The 13,970-nt window shown below is 43.4% G+C and overlaps 1 protein-coding gene across 1 annotated transcript in view; it reads right to left on the bottom strand.

The window, feature by feature from the left end:
- Positions 1 to 226: 226 nt before the first annotated feature.
- The window catches only part of si:ch211-202p1.5 (uncharacterized protein LOC103909337 homolog), a 55,554-nt gene continuing 41,810 nt past the window's right edge, over positions 227 to 13,970 (bottom strand). The window contains exon 3 of the mRNA XM_055639151.1: positions 227 to 5,403. Within this exon, the coding sequence (XP_055495126.1) occupies positions 5,247 to 5,403 (157 nt within the window). The 3' untranslated portion in view covers positions 227 to 5,246. The remainder of the gene's footprint in view (positions 5,404 to 13,970) is intronic.

The following is a 13,970-nucleotide window of genomic DNA, read 5'->3' as shown; positions in this document are numbered from 1 at the left end:
GAGTCTTCTCTGCACCCTCTCCAGCTTAATCACATCCTTCTTGTAGCACAGTGACCTGAATTGCAGATAATTATCCAACCGTAGCCTAACAAACGTTCAGTGTTCATGACTTGCATAGCTCCTTAGGCTCAAACATACCCAACCTCATCCATTCACACTCATAAATGCACAGGCTTATATCTACATAACCTCAGAGTGAAACAAATAGTCCCAACACAAACTGATTACAGACATAGATATTTTAATAACAATTTCAAGTAGCAATTACAAATATGTCTTAGTAAAACAAGCACAACAGAAAAAAAATATGAATTTGTACAAAAATCAGTAAGTTTGCATTATAAACAGGTGTTTCATAATATCACTGAACTTGGGCAGTTGTTTCAAGCAGTGGCAATTAGAGAAGAATACATTTAATTTAAAAATAAAAGATTATTCATTCAAAAAGTTCTGGTCATATCATCCCAACATACTTCTCCCTTTATTCATGTTTTGGTATCTGGGAGTCACTGGCAAGTCAACATTTATTTCCCCATCCCTAAACACCCTTGAACTGAATTGCTTGTTAGGCTATTTAAAGTCAATCATACGGTATCAGTGGGTTTGGGGTCACGTGTAGGTAAGTCTGGGAAAGGGCTGTAGATTTTCTCTCCTGAGATCATGAGAGAAGCAAATGGAATTATTACAAAAAATCTAGTCGTTTATGTGGTCTTCAGTACTAAGATGAGCTGGGTATTTTTCTTTCCAAACTCCACATTAGTATCCAAATTTAGATTCTACTGCTGCCGTGGTGGGATTTCAACTCAGATCACTTGGTTGTTCGTCCAGATCTCTGGATTACTATCCGAGTAACATAACTGCCAATTGAAAACAGTTAGGTCAGGCCCAGTCCAATGAGGAGCCAAGAGACAGAAAAGATTCAAGTGGGACGTATGCCCCGTGCCATCAGCCTTCTGCTCAGTGCCCACCTAAATCCAGGAAGATGAAGGAATGTGTTATCTGGGCAGTGCACACCTGGAGGAAGGAAGCAGCAGGCAGAGGAGGATGGGCACTATCTGTGCAGGCACCGCACACAGTTAGACAGTCTGGAGTTCTCGAAGCACAACACCAACACCTTGACTCGTCACCACTAGATATACTGGAGAAGACAAGGAGAGCTTGGGGTCAGCCAGCAAGGACAGTGGCCCATGAGCATCTTTCTGTGGGGACAGAGGCAGGTCAGACATCCAGAAACACCTCAAGCACCCATGCAGCAAAGTAGCCATCATGCTGAAGTAGGAATAAGATCCAGAAGCTGTGACTGCAGAGACAGGGAATTGGCACAGCTCACATGATTTACCCCACTGTTGGTGGACATGCCATGTAACAGGGAATCGAGACAGTGCTGCAGAGGCAGAAATATGAGAACAATTGAAGGATGCACAAGAAGCACAAGAAGAATTTCAAGGGTATATTGATGAATGGAATTTAAAATGGGCATGATGTAAACATTGTATATTTTATCTTGGGTTATCTAAGGTTGCAACAAGATCCAGATCAACTGGGAATGTAGGCAAATGAATGGCAGATAGAATGTAACTCAGATAACTGTGAAGTGATGCATTTTGGGAAGCTAAACCAGGCCAGGACATACACAACTGGGCCCTGGAGAGTATTGTTCTACATCGGGAAAACAGGCCTTTCGGCCCAATTCATCCATGCTGTCCAAGACAGGTATAGGTTGGAACTATTTTCCCTGAAGTGAAGGAGGCTGTGGTAAGACTTAATAGAAATTTATAAAGAAATTATAAGGGGTATAGACAGGATAAATAGTCACAATATTTTTTTCCCAGTGTCAGGGAGTCTAGAACAAGAGGGTGAATGTTCAGATGAGAGGGGAATAATTCAAAGGGAACAGTGGCATGGAGTTACAGAATTATACAGCACGGAAACAGGCCCTTCGGTTCAACATGCATATCGAGCAAGGTGCCTTGCTAAGCTCATCCCATTTGCTTGCATTTGGCCAATATCTCTCTCAAGCTTTTCTGACTATGAACCTGTCTAAATGTCTTATAAAAAGTTGTAATTATACCTACCACTTCGGGTTATTCCATCTCACAGCTCATTCCATATATCCACCAATCCTGCGTTAAAAAATTGCCCCTTTAATTCCGCTACAAAACTCACCCCTCTCTGACAGGATCTGATGGGCAAGTTTTTCAGACAGATGATGGTGTCTATATGGAATGAGCTGCCCGAGAATGTTTCAAATCCATAACATGCCTCAAACTGATTTTGAATCCGGATGTACTCCAGGAATGGGGCACAGGTTAGGTGAACGTTAGCTATGGAGGGGAGTGAAGGAAAGGTGGAATCACCTCCAGTGAAGCTCTTGCAGTTAATGTGCCAATTTTGTTGGTTCACAAAATATGAGGCACACCAGTGCCCGTTGGCAGAATTTTCTTAACAAATTTTATTCTCTCCCTAAAACAGTCTGGTAAACAAAAGTGCAGGAACTGGGGTGGGGCAAAAGAGTGACAGAATATTTTTTGAAAGAGTGTTATAGAATATTTCTTGCAACACCTTTAGGCTTGTTTCATTAGTAGCATTCCTATCGTATTTGTCAATATGGTATGCCACAGCGTTAATGTGAAAATCCCATCCATTTTAACACTATAACAGCAAGCTCCTGAAGTACTTACACATTTCTTGAACTGAATGACCTCGCAAGTAGGCCCCAGGGAAATTATTAATGATGCGTCACTATCACACCTGGGATAAAATGGCTCATTTCACCTACAAAACCTTAACTCCCACCCATTTTCTCTTACTACTTCTCAGTAAACTCAACAAGCAGCCCAACAAGTAAAGCAGTTCACACAAAATGGTTTCCAGTCATGATATAAAAGCACAAGCAACTTGGAGTGCAGGCAATGCAAAGAAAGGGATTCACTGAGCAGGCAGTTGGCTATGATCGGGAAGAATTAAATAAATCACAGCTTACCATCTGAAGGAGCTTTGCAATCCTACCTGCGTGCACATAGAGAATTTTTTTTCATTTGTGGGAAAAATCAAAACAAGATGGTTGGTGATGTCCATTGGTAAATAGGGAGAGAATGGTGGAATGCAGAACTTCCTAGATTGAAAGTGCTTGGGGGTAAATGCTTTTAAGAGGAAAGTTGATGACTATGTGAGAAAAAATAGGATATGGAAGTAGGCTGACAGGCAAATGGAAAAGGAGGTGATTCCTCTGGAGTTTAGGACATAGGAGTGTGAATTTGTGGTCCACTGAGGGAGTTATATATTGAATTACTGATTGTACGCAGGTTCATAGACACTTTGGGAATCAGGGATAAAAAATTGTGTAGAAAATTGGATGAGATTGCAAGGTCATTCTATTGAATGGAATTTTTAATAATGAATAATAGCGGAGTCAGAGGGATAGGGGCAGAAGTCAGGAAGGGGGTACTGATTGTGGATGATCAGCCATGATCACATTGAATGGTGGTGCTGGCTCGAAGGGCCGAATGGCCTTCTCCTGCACCTATTGTCTATTGTCTATTGATGCTAAATTATATCAGTTTCGTGATTACCCCAGATTTCTCTTCTGAGTAAGTTGTGAAGTTGTGAACCCCCCATCAGTCTGAAGAAGGGTTTCGGCCCGAAACATTGCCTATTTCCTTCGCTCCATAGATGCTGCTGCACCCGCTGAGTTTCACCAGAATTTTTGTGTACCCCGTGACCAAAATTGTTGCATTACAGCTTCACAAAGCTTGTACCATGGAAGCCCTTCAATTGATAAGTCTGCTAGATTGAGTTTGTCATTTGTAAGTGGATGGAACCAGAACAAGTGAGCAGTACCTTAAAATTAGAGACAGGGTATGATGTTGGGCTGATGTCGGCAAGCACTTCTTCACCCAGGGTGGTGGGTGTGGTGGTGATATGGGTAGGGGAATGGGTGCAAGTTTAAATCTGTAAATCCTTTCACCTAAATATCTGGTGAGACACAATGCAATGATGTTAGGCTGGAAAGAATGCAGAAAAGATTTACGAGAATGGTACCAGTATCAAGGGACTGAGTTACAGAGAGAGGTTGGACAGGCTAGGATTTTATTCCTCAGAGCTGAGGCATGACCTGATGAAGGTATATACAATCATGAGGGGAATATATCAGTTGAAGGCACACAGTCTTCTTCCCAGGGTAGGAGAATCAAGAATTAGATTGAATCGGTTTAAGATGAGAGGCGAAATATTTAATAAAAAGTTAAGGGGCACCTTGTTCATTCAAAGAGTGGTAGATATATGGATCGAGCTGCCAGAAATAGTTGAGGCAGGTGCAATAACAACATTCAAAATACATTTGGACATGTACGTGAACAGGAAAGGTTTAGAGGGGAAGATGTTAAACGCTGGCAAATGGGACTAATGTAGATAAACATCAGTCAGCATAGACCAGTTTGTGAAGGGTCTGTTTCAATGACTCTCTAACTCTGAGGGTTACGGAATTATGAGAGATGGGTAGAATCACAACTCAACACAACCTCGACCTAATAAATGATGGGACAAGATCAGAATGCCTCTTGGATATCCTGTTTGTCATTCCATGCTTGAACAGGCAGTGACTGAGCCATATGCTTTATATGACTAAGTTCAAAGATCAACTAACTGATTTCACCAATGCTGACAGCGGAAGTCAGAGGTACAGTGATCTTATACTGTATGGGGTAGGCCAATGAAATAGTTGGCCTTTTGTTCCTTGTCCAATAGGGATGTTGGGATTGTTGTTAGGCTGCTTCATCTGGTCTCTGCTAAAGTGCCATAATAGTGTGCTGTGGGTCTGTCCAAAGGATGAGGCTAGGATAGGGGAAGGAGGATGTGGCAGAGAACAGGTGCCATCACTGGTGCCTGAGACATGTCTGAGATATAGATATGGGGCTGACCAGAGTGGGGCAAAGTTGGGGTAAATGCACACATCCTTTTATCTCAGAGAAGGGGAATCATGAAGTAGAGGGCATAGATTTAAGTTGAGAGGGGATGCATTTATTAAGCTTCTCACTGTACCTTGGTACACGTGACAATAAACTAAACTGAATGAGCTGCCAGAGGAAGTAGTTGTGGCAGGTAAAATAAGAACATTTCAAAGTCATTTGGATGATACATGGATTGTTTGGAGCGATGCGGGTCAAATGCAGACAGGCTAGATTAGATGGACATCTCCATGGCATGGGTGAGTTGGAACGAAGTGCCTTTGTCCGTGCTGTGTTAGTCTATGACTGCTCTCGGTGGTAAGCCATACCATAGCGTCTGGTTGCGGATCGACAGTAGCTCTGGCACCCTTTGTCGCTGCGCTTGGTGCATAAACATCGACTTAATTCCCGTTTCCGGCGCATCAGCGGATTCCCCAATCCATAAGGAACAACTTGGCTGTGAAGAAGAAGATCGTGGTTAGAGTATTCAGTGTCCAAGTGAAGTTGGTTATTAACAACATCCTCATCCCAGGATGAGAACAAACTATATGTATGATGTTAACTGCAGATTCTGCACAGAATTCAAGCTAAACCAGTTTGGGATACTCCTGTGCTGCCAGAGGAGATATCTTAGTTTAGTTTATGTAAACTGACGAAACAGGACCTTCGGCCTACCGAATCTGCGCCAACCAGCGATCCCCACACGCTAACATTATGTGTCACACACTAGGGACAATTTTATTATTATACCAAGCCAATTAGCCTATAAACCTGTACATCTTTAGAGAGCTGTAGGAAACCGGAGATCCCGGAGAAAGCCCACGCAGGCCACGGGGAGAACTCCATACAAACAGCACCCATAGTCATGATCAAACCTGGGTCCCTGGCACTGTAAGGAGTAACTCTATCGCTGTGCCACCCTGTCCTTAACAATGGCTGCCCTATGGATACATCAGTTCTCACTGGATTGTATTGAAAAGAGTGGTAGGCTAGAGATAAAAGGAGAGTTTGAATAAGCTGGGGCTTTCATCCCTGCAGTGTAAATGTTGAAGGGTGAAATAGTGGTATACAAATCAAGAGGGTCATCGATAAAGTATTTTCCCTAGTTAGGGGGAATTTACATCTAAAGGGCATAGTTTTAAGGTGAGAGGGGAAAATTTATAGGGGAAACCTTTTCACACAGAGCTTGGTGGCATATGGAACATACTGCTCGAGGAAGTGATAGAGGCAGGTATGGAGTATAGAGCTATACACCATGGAAACAGACGCTTTGATACCTTGTCCATGCCAACCAAGGTGGCATATTGGTCTAGTACCATTTGGCTGCATTTGGTCCATAGCCCTCTAAACTCTTCCTATTCATATATCAGTCCAAACGTCTTTTAAAAGCCATATTTATATCTGCATCTGTCACTTCCTCTGGCAAACTTTACCAGAAACCGATCACCGAGTGAAAAAGATCAACCTGAGGTTCCTCTTACATCTCTCCCCTCCTTAAGCCTCTGTTCTCTAATATTTGAATCCTCTACCCTTAGAAAAAGACAGTGAGCATCCACTTTATCCATGCTCCTCTTGATCTTGCACACCTCAATAAAGTCAGCCTTCATTTTGTACAACAAAATAAAGGCCACGCCTATCCAGCCACTCCCTATGTTTCATGCCTGCAGGTCCAGGTAACACCCTGATTAATCTCTTCTGCACTCTTTCCAACTTAATGACATCCTTTCTGTAGCTGGTTGGCATGAACTGCACGCAGTATTCCAAGTGTGGTCTCATCAACAACTTCTACAACTGCATCATGATGTGCCAACTTTTGTACTCAATACTCTTCCAAATGAAGGCAAAGAGGCCAAATGCTTTCCTCATCATACTATCCACCTGATTCGCTAATTTTAGGGAACCATATATCTGTACTTCTAGATCTCCCTGTTCTGCAACGTTCTCCGGCAAGTCCTGTCCTGGATTGGCATATCAAAGTGTAACACCTCACATTTGTCAGAGTTGAATTCCATATGCCATTCTTTGGCCCACTTTCCCAACTTATCTAAATACTGTTGGAGACTTCTCATCATCGGCAGTCATTCGAAATGAGTATGACTGTCCCCTCCTCTCCATAGGTCCGCCTACTTGTGGGTCTGCAGATGTCTGTAGAGGCTGATCAGTGATCCACACACCTTGGAGCAATGTGGGCAGTGGAGACTGGCTGTGGTTGATAGTCGTCGAGCCCCCTTCTTTCTCTCCTTACGATGCTGTCGCTTTGTCTCAGCGACATGGCGTAGTTCCGTTTCATGACGTGCAGCTCCTCCCTGCACGGATTTCCTCCAGGAGTGCTTGCCAGTGCAATGTGCCCCCAGTTGTTTGATTGTGATGTGGAATGTCTTCGAACTGTTCTTGAGGCCTGGCCAAGCTGGCCATCAACGAGTCACGGCGCCAGGTGTAAGTGGGCTTTGCCCGAGCCAGATGCTTGCCCCTTTACCGGGGTTACGTCTGCGTCTGGGTGGTGTCAGAGAGGGTGGTGTTATTTGTAACATAGTTGTTTGTAATTTAAGTCTGAATAGTTTGCTAATTCTGTAATATGCTGGTGGGTATGTCACCACGGTTTTAATTTTTTGGTTTTTGTATCGTGTTGATAATAAAATAAATTATTGTTTGATACAAAATAAAGATTGTTCTTGATGTTGTCCTTAAAGCGTTTCTTTGGCTCGCCGGGGGCTCCCCGTCCTTCCTTCAGTTGAGAGTGCAGGATCTGTTTAGAGAGGCATGTGTTGGACATGCGGATGACATGGTGATGCTGGTCATGTTGGCTTCCACCAAAACGCTGATGTTGGTGCGTTTGTCCTCCCAGCTGATCCTCAGAAAGTTCAGTGTATACACACGGTACACGCATACATATAAAAAACAAACAATCATAGTGCAAAAAGACAAAACAAATTTGCTCAAGTCTAAGTAGTTCAGAGCTTATTTAGAGATTGTCGTGCTTGATAGTCTGATGGCTATAGGGAAGAAGCTGTTCCTGAACCTGGATGTTACAATTTTCAGGCTCCTATACCCTCTTCAAGATCTTCATCAATTAATCAGAGCAGGAACTGATAGTACACCTCCATTGTAAGGCATGATAACACAATCATTCAATTACTAGATATTTAATATCATGACGACTGAATCCAGAGACGGGGTGGAAGATTGCAACCTTCACGTGGTCCGCCCTGTTTCGACGAATGCAATCAACCTGGCGTGCACAATCAAATAAGATCAAATAGAACAAGTTGTCCTACAACTTTAGATTGTGCAGGCCATACGCAAGAAGAAGAAGAAGAATCCAGAGACACAAATTCAACTAGGAGCTGGGAAATGCAAATTTATGAAATGAACCAGAAATGAAAAGGTGGTATCAATGATAGTAAAATAAATGTACATATTGCTAGAAGAATTCAGCTGGTCAGGCAGCAACTGTGGAGATACACAGAGTTAATGCTTTACATGATTTCATGAGAACTGAGCTAAGTTAAAAATCTAGACATGCCTCTTGAAGAAAAAGCAAACTGCTGGAGGAACTCGATGGATTGGTAGAGGGACACAGAGAGATGATCTGAAATCCCAGCTGGACACTTGCTCCACATAAATTAAAAATCAAACCTGTTTTAAGTTGGTAGAGAAGAAGGAGGACCAGAGAGAACAAAGTTGAAAAAGGAGAAATCCTCTTTAGGGCAAGAGAATATGTTGGAGTTAACCTGCTTGTGGCATCACAGTGGTGCAACAGTAGAGTTGCCGCCTTACAACGCCAGAGAACTGGGTTCAATCCTGACTAGTGGTGTTCAATGTAATCATGGCTGATCATCCCTAATCAGTACCCCATTCCCGCCTTCTCCCCATATCCCCTGACTCCGCTATATTTAAGAGCCCTATCTTGCCTGCGGATGAGGCGCAGGTCTGCCATATCTCCCTCCTCCGATCACCGCGCTCTATCCTCAGTCCCACCCCCCTACCCCCCAACTCCTCCCTCCTCCAATCATCGCGCCTTTGATCATCAGTCCCACCCCCACTGCCTCACGGAGAGAGAGCGGAGATTTTAAAATCGGGATCACAAAAACTTGAGGGGGATGTCCCCCACCTCTGAAAACATGGGGTGGACATGTCTCCTCTGCCCCCCCTGGGTTTTCCGCCCCTGGGCTAAAGGACCTGTTTCCATGCTGTATCTCTAAACTAAACTAAAGAATATCCTGCTTCCTTTAACTTACTGGCTAAAGTCATGCCCACATATACATGCTCTTGACCTCTCTGTCCATTAGCATGGACTCACTCTGTCTCATACTTCAGATGGGTCACAGTTACACATCTTTTTTTCACCAAAGTGAATCATGTACATAGACACCAAGGTCCTCCAAACACCACTACTTTATATGCCTCATTACTCAAACAATATTCCCTGTTTCTATTTTTCTACCAAAATGGACAAAATCAATTTTTTTCCTTTGCATATTCCATCTCCTGCTAATCTCTTGTCTTTTCTAATCTCTACAGATGCATCATGAAAAAGCATCACAGCTTGGTTTGGCAACTGTTCATGAAAAACCACAAGAAACTGCACAGTCGTTGACGCAGCTCAGTGAATCACACAACCCAGCCTCCCCCCACCCTCCCCACCCCCACCATGAGGGACACTCTTTTAGAAAGGAGGTGAGGAGAAACTTCTTTAGTCAGATAGTTAATCCATGGAACATTGGATTAACTATCTGCCAAGTCAGCGGATATTTTTAAGACAGAGATAGACAAATTCTTGATTAGAATGGGTGTCAAGGGTTATGGAGAGGGCAGGAAAATGGGATTAGGAGGCAGAGATCAGTCATGATCGAATGGCAGACTAGATGGGCCAAATGGCCTGATTCTACTCCTATAATTTATGAATTTGTGACTGCGACTACATTTCACGCTGACCCATGAGGCAGCCAACATAATCAAGGACCACTTGTACCCCAGTCAATCCCTCCTACCAGGCAGAGGATAGGAGTTGTGAATTATCTGCCACAGAAGGCAGTGAAGGCCAATTCACTGGATGTTTTCAAGAGTTAGATGTAGCTCTTAGGGCTAACGGAATCAAGGGATATGGGGAGAAAGCAGGAAGGGTACTGATTAGTTATACATTATTTCATAAATTCATACATTATAGGAGCAGAATTAGGTAATTCGGCCCATCGTCTTACCCTCCATTCAATCATGGCTGATCCATCTTTCCCTCCTAACTCCTGCCTTCTCCCCATAGCCCCTGACAACCGTACTGATAAAGAATTTATCAATCTCCGCCTTAAAAAGTTCCATTGACGTGCTCCACAGGGCAATAAATTCCATAGATTCATCACCCACTGACAAAAGAAATTCCTCCTCATTTCCTTTTGAAAGATACGTCCATTTATTCTCTGGTTCTAGACTCTTCCACTAGTAGAAACATCCTCTCTACCTCCACTCTATCCAAGCCTTTCACTATTCGATAATTTCAATGCGGTTCCCCCTCATTCTTCTAAACTCCAGAGAGCGCAGGCACAGTGCCGTCAAACATTCCTCATATGTTAACCCAATTATTCCTGGGATCATTCTCATAAACCTCCTCTGGACCCCCTCTAACGCCAGCACATTCTACCTCAGATATGGAGCCGAAAACTGCTCATGATACTCCAAAGGCAGCCTGACCAGTGCTTTCCGTCTCCCTCCTTTCCTAAATATTGGAGTTATATTTTTTACTTTCCAAACTGTGGGAAGAGCTCTCAAAACCATGGAACTCTGAAAGGTGACAACACTGAACACATTTGTTTCCATGGCTTCCTCCGTCCAAATCTTCATCGGTCAACAGATTCAGTTTTTGAACCCATTATTATCCCATTACTAACCTTTCTCTAATATTATTATTTAAAACTTTTCATTTACTTATTGCTCTACACTATTTATTCTATGAAGCTGTAAAATATAAGTTTAATTTCTTTGCCATGTCCTTCTTCCCATATAGATTATTTTGTCTCACTGTAGAACACACATTGATTTTAATCATTCTTTCCCTGCTACTCACCTATTGATGTTTTACAGTCTGCTTTTCAAGACTAATCTCATGTTCTGCTTCTCCTTTCCTTGTCAATACTTTGATCCTCCTCTGCTGAATTATGTGTACTATTCCTCAGGCTTCCTGTGTTTTTCTTAGAAATTTAAGTTCACATGTTTATAAGTGATCGGAGCAGAAGTAGGCCATTGAGCATTTCATGACTACACTGCGATTCATTCATGACTGATCTATCTTTCCCTCTTAACCCCATTCTTCTGCCTCTCCCCATAACCGTTGAGACCCATGCTAATCAATAATCTATCTATCCCTGCCTTTAACATTCTCATTGACTTGACCTCCACAGAGAAACTAGTCTGGGTAACATTCTTGAGAATCTTTTCTGAACGCTTTCCAACTTAATCATAATCACAATAATATTTTATCACAATCACAATAACACTTTATTAGCCAAGTATATTTTGCAACATACGATGAATTTCATTTGCCAAGTCAGTCATACAAATAAAAGCAACGGAACACAGAAAACACATTTTATTATAAACATCCATCACAGCGACTCCTCCACATTCCTCACTATGATGGAAGGCGAAAATAAGTTCAATCTCTTCCCTTTGCTCTTCCGCGGTCGGGGTCCTCGAGCTCTCCGTTGACAGGATGATCTTGACTCCCGGAGCCGGCTGCGGGCCCTCCTTGTCAAGGTGATCAGCTCCTGCATCGGGGGGATGTTAGCTCCTCCGTGCCGGCCGATTGAACCCTGCCTTGGGGCCGGTCGAACCTTCCACGACGTTATAGCTCCTGACATCCACGGTCTCTCCCGAGACTGCGAGCAATCCACGGTTAGAGCAATCCCAGGTAAGGGATCGACTCCGATGTAAGTCCACACCCCGTAGTGGTGCCCAAGGCCTCTAGCTCCATCGATGGTAGGCCGCAGAGCAACCGGACGGTGTGATCCGAAAATTAATCTCATCTCTGGCAAGGTAAGAAATTGAAAAAAAAGTTTCCCCCGACCCCTCCCCCTCTCCCCACACAAAACAAACCAGAGACCATTTACACTAACTTTTAACACAAACATTTGAAAAAAGATGAAAAAACAAACAGACTGTTGGCAGGGCTGGCAATAGTACGACGCCCCTAATGACAGAACTGCACACAGTATTCCAAGTGTGGTCTCCCCACCAACTTGTACAGCTGTATCATGATGTACTGACGTTTGTACACAATATTTTTCCCAATGATGGCAAGTGGGCTAACTCCCTTCTTCGCTATCTGAATTGCCACTTTATAGGGAACCACAGGCATGTACTCGCAGATCTCTCTGTTCTGCAGCGCTCTCTAGAGCTCTACCTTTTACTATGTGAGTAAGTACTATAAAAGCTCGTAGAGTAAGCATTGATGTGGCTTGTGTATTAGCTGGAGAGTCTGAAACAGAGTGGGCATTGATGGGGCTTTTCCTGATTGGCAAAAATGTCACAGAGATCCGTATTCAATTTGCAACGTTTTATATAAATAACTCGGTGGACTGATGATATGGTTGTGAAATTTTCTGGTTGCGAATTTTCTGTAGATCGTACAGGAAGTTTTGAACTTTTCTGCAGTGGCCCAGAATTGCTGCCTTACAACTCCAGAGACCCAGGTTCGATTCAAACTACAGGTGTTGTCTGTACGAAGTTTGCATGCTCTCCCTGTGACCGCGTGGGTTTTTTCCAGGTGCCCCGGTTTCTTCCCACATTCCAAAGACATGTTGGTTTTAGGTTAATTGACCTGTTAATTTTCTAGTGTATGGATGATCGATGGTTGGCACAGACTTGGTGGGACAAAGGGCCTGTTTCCATGATGTATCTCTAAAACAGGGGTCGGCAACCTATGGCCTCTGGGTCAAATGTGGCCCATAACCCAAAGTCATCCCGCCCGCAGGCAGATTTTGTTTCCTGTATTCATCCGGTCCACTGAGTGCCTGCCCCGATTGCGGCCGAGTGCCCCCCCCCCCCACGAGCGCATCGTGCGCAAAGCCACGCACATTCTGTGAACACGTTTAAGAAAAAACTGCAAATGCTGGAAAAATCGAAGGTAGACAAAATGCTGGAGAAACTCACCGGGTGAGATGCGCAAGGATTGCATGAGACTGCCTCACCCGCTGAGTTTCTCCAGCATTTCTGTCTACCTTCTGTGAACACGTAATTTAATGCCTGCCATCCGGGGCGGGATTGGGGCGGGATCCAATTGTACACGTGATAGATGTGGCCCGCCATCCGCTCACAGACATGTGTCCCGGCCCCTTTGCAGAACAAGGTTGCAGACCCCTGCTTAAAGTAAACTAAACTGAACCAAAAAAAGGAAATATGGCGGCTACTGATAGATTTAGATAAATTAAATGGGTAGATAAAGAAAGGAGTATAAATGTGCAAAAATATGCAAGTATCAGGTACACTACCCTTGGAAAAACCTTCACATCGTCTTGCTTTAAAAAAATAGCTGTAATGTGAATTTGAACAATCTTTGATTTTTTTTTGAAACTTTTGGACCATTGATTGGGTAGGCAACATTGATAGGGGAGGCAGACTAAACCTATTCCCCAGGAAGGAAATGTCTAAAAGGTATAGGTTTAAAGATAGAGGGGGGAAGTTTAAAGGTGATGTGGGGACAGGATTTTTCCTCAGAGACTGGTTGTTCCTGGAATGTGCTGCCAGAGATGGTGATGGAGGTAGATATAATAGTGGTGTTTAAGTAAGTTTTAGATAGGCACATGGATATGCAGAGAATGGAGGGATATTGATCATGTGCAGACAGAAGCGATTAGTTTAACATGGCCGGCATGGACATTTTGGGTTAAAAAGCCTGTTCCTGCATTATGTACTATCCCATGCCGTAACAGTCTAGTCATTCAGTGATTATGAAATCTATGAGGACTGATCACAAATCTATTGCACCTTCCAAATGCACTCCAGCAATCGCTTAATGTCATAGATTAGTCCACT

The sequence above is a fragment of the Leucoraja erinacea genome, chromosome 8 (genome assembly GCF_028641065.1).
Source record: "Leucoraja erinacea ecotype New England chromosome 8, Leri_hhj_1, whole genome shotgun sequence".
Lineage (NCBI taxonomy): Eukaryota > Metazoa > Chordata > Chondrichthyes > Rajiformes > Rajidae > Leucoraja > Leucoraja erinaceus.
The sequence above is the reverse complement of the archived record's forward strand: the minus strand, read 5'-3'. Positions and strand labels throughout refer to the sequence as shown.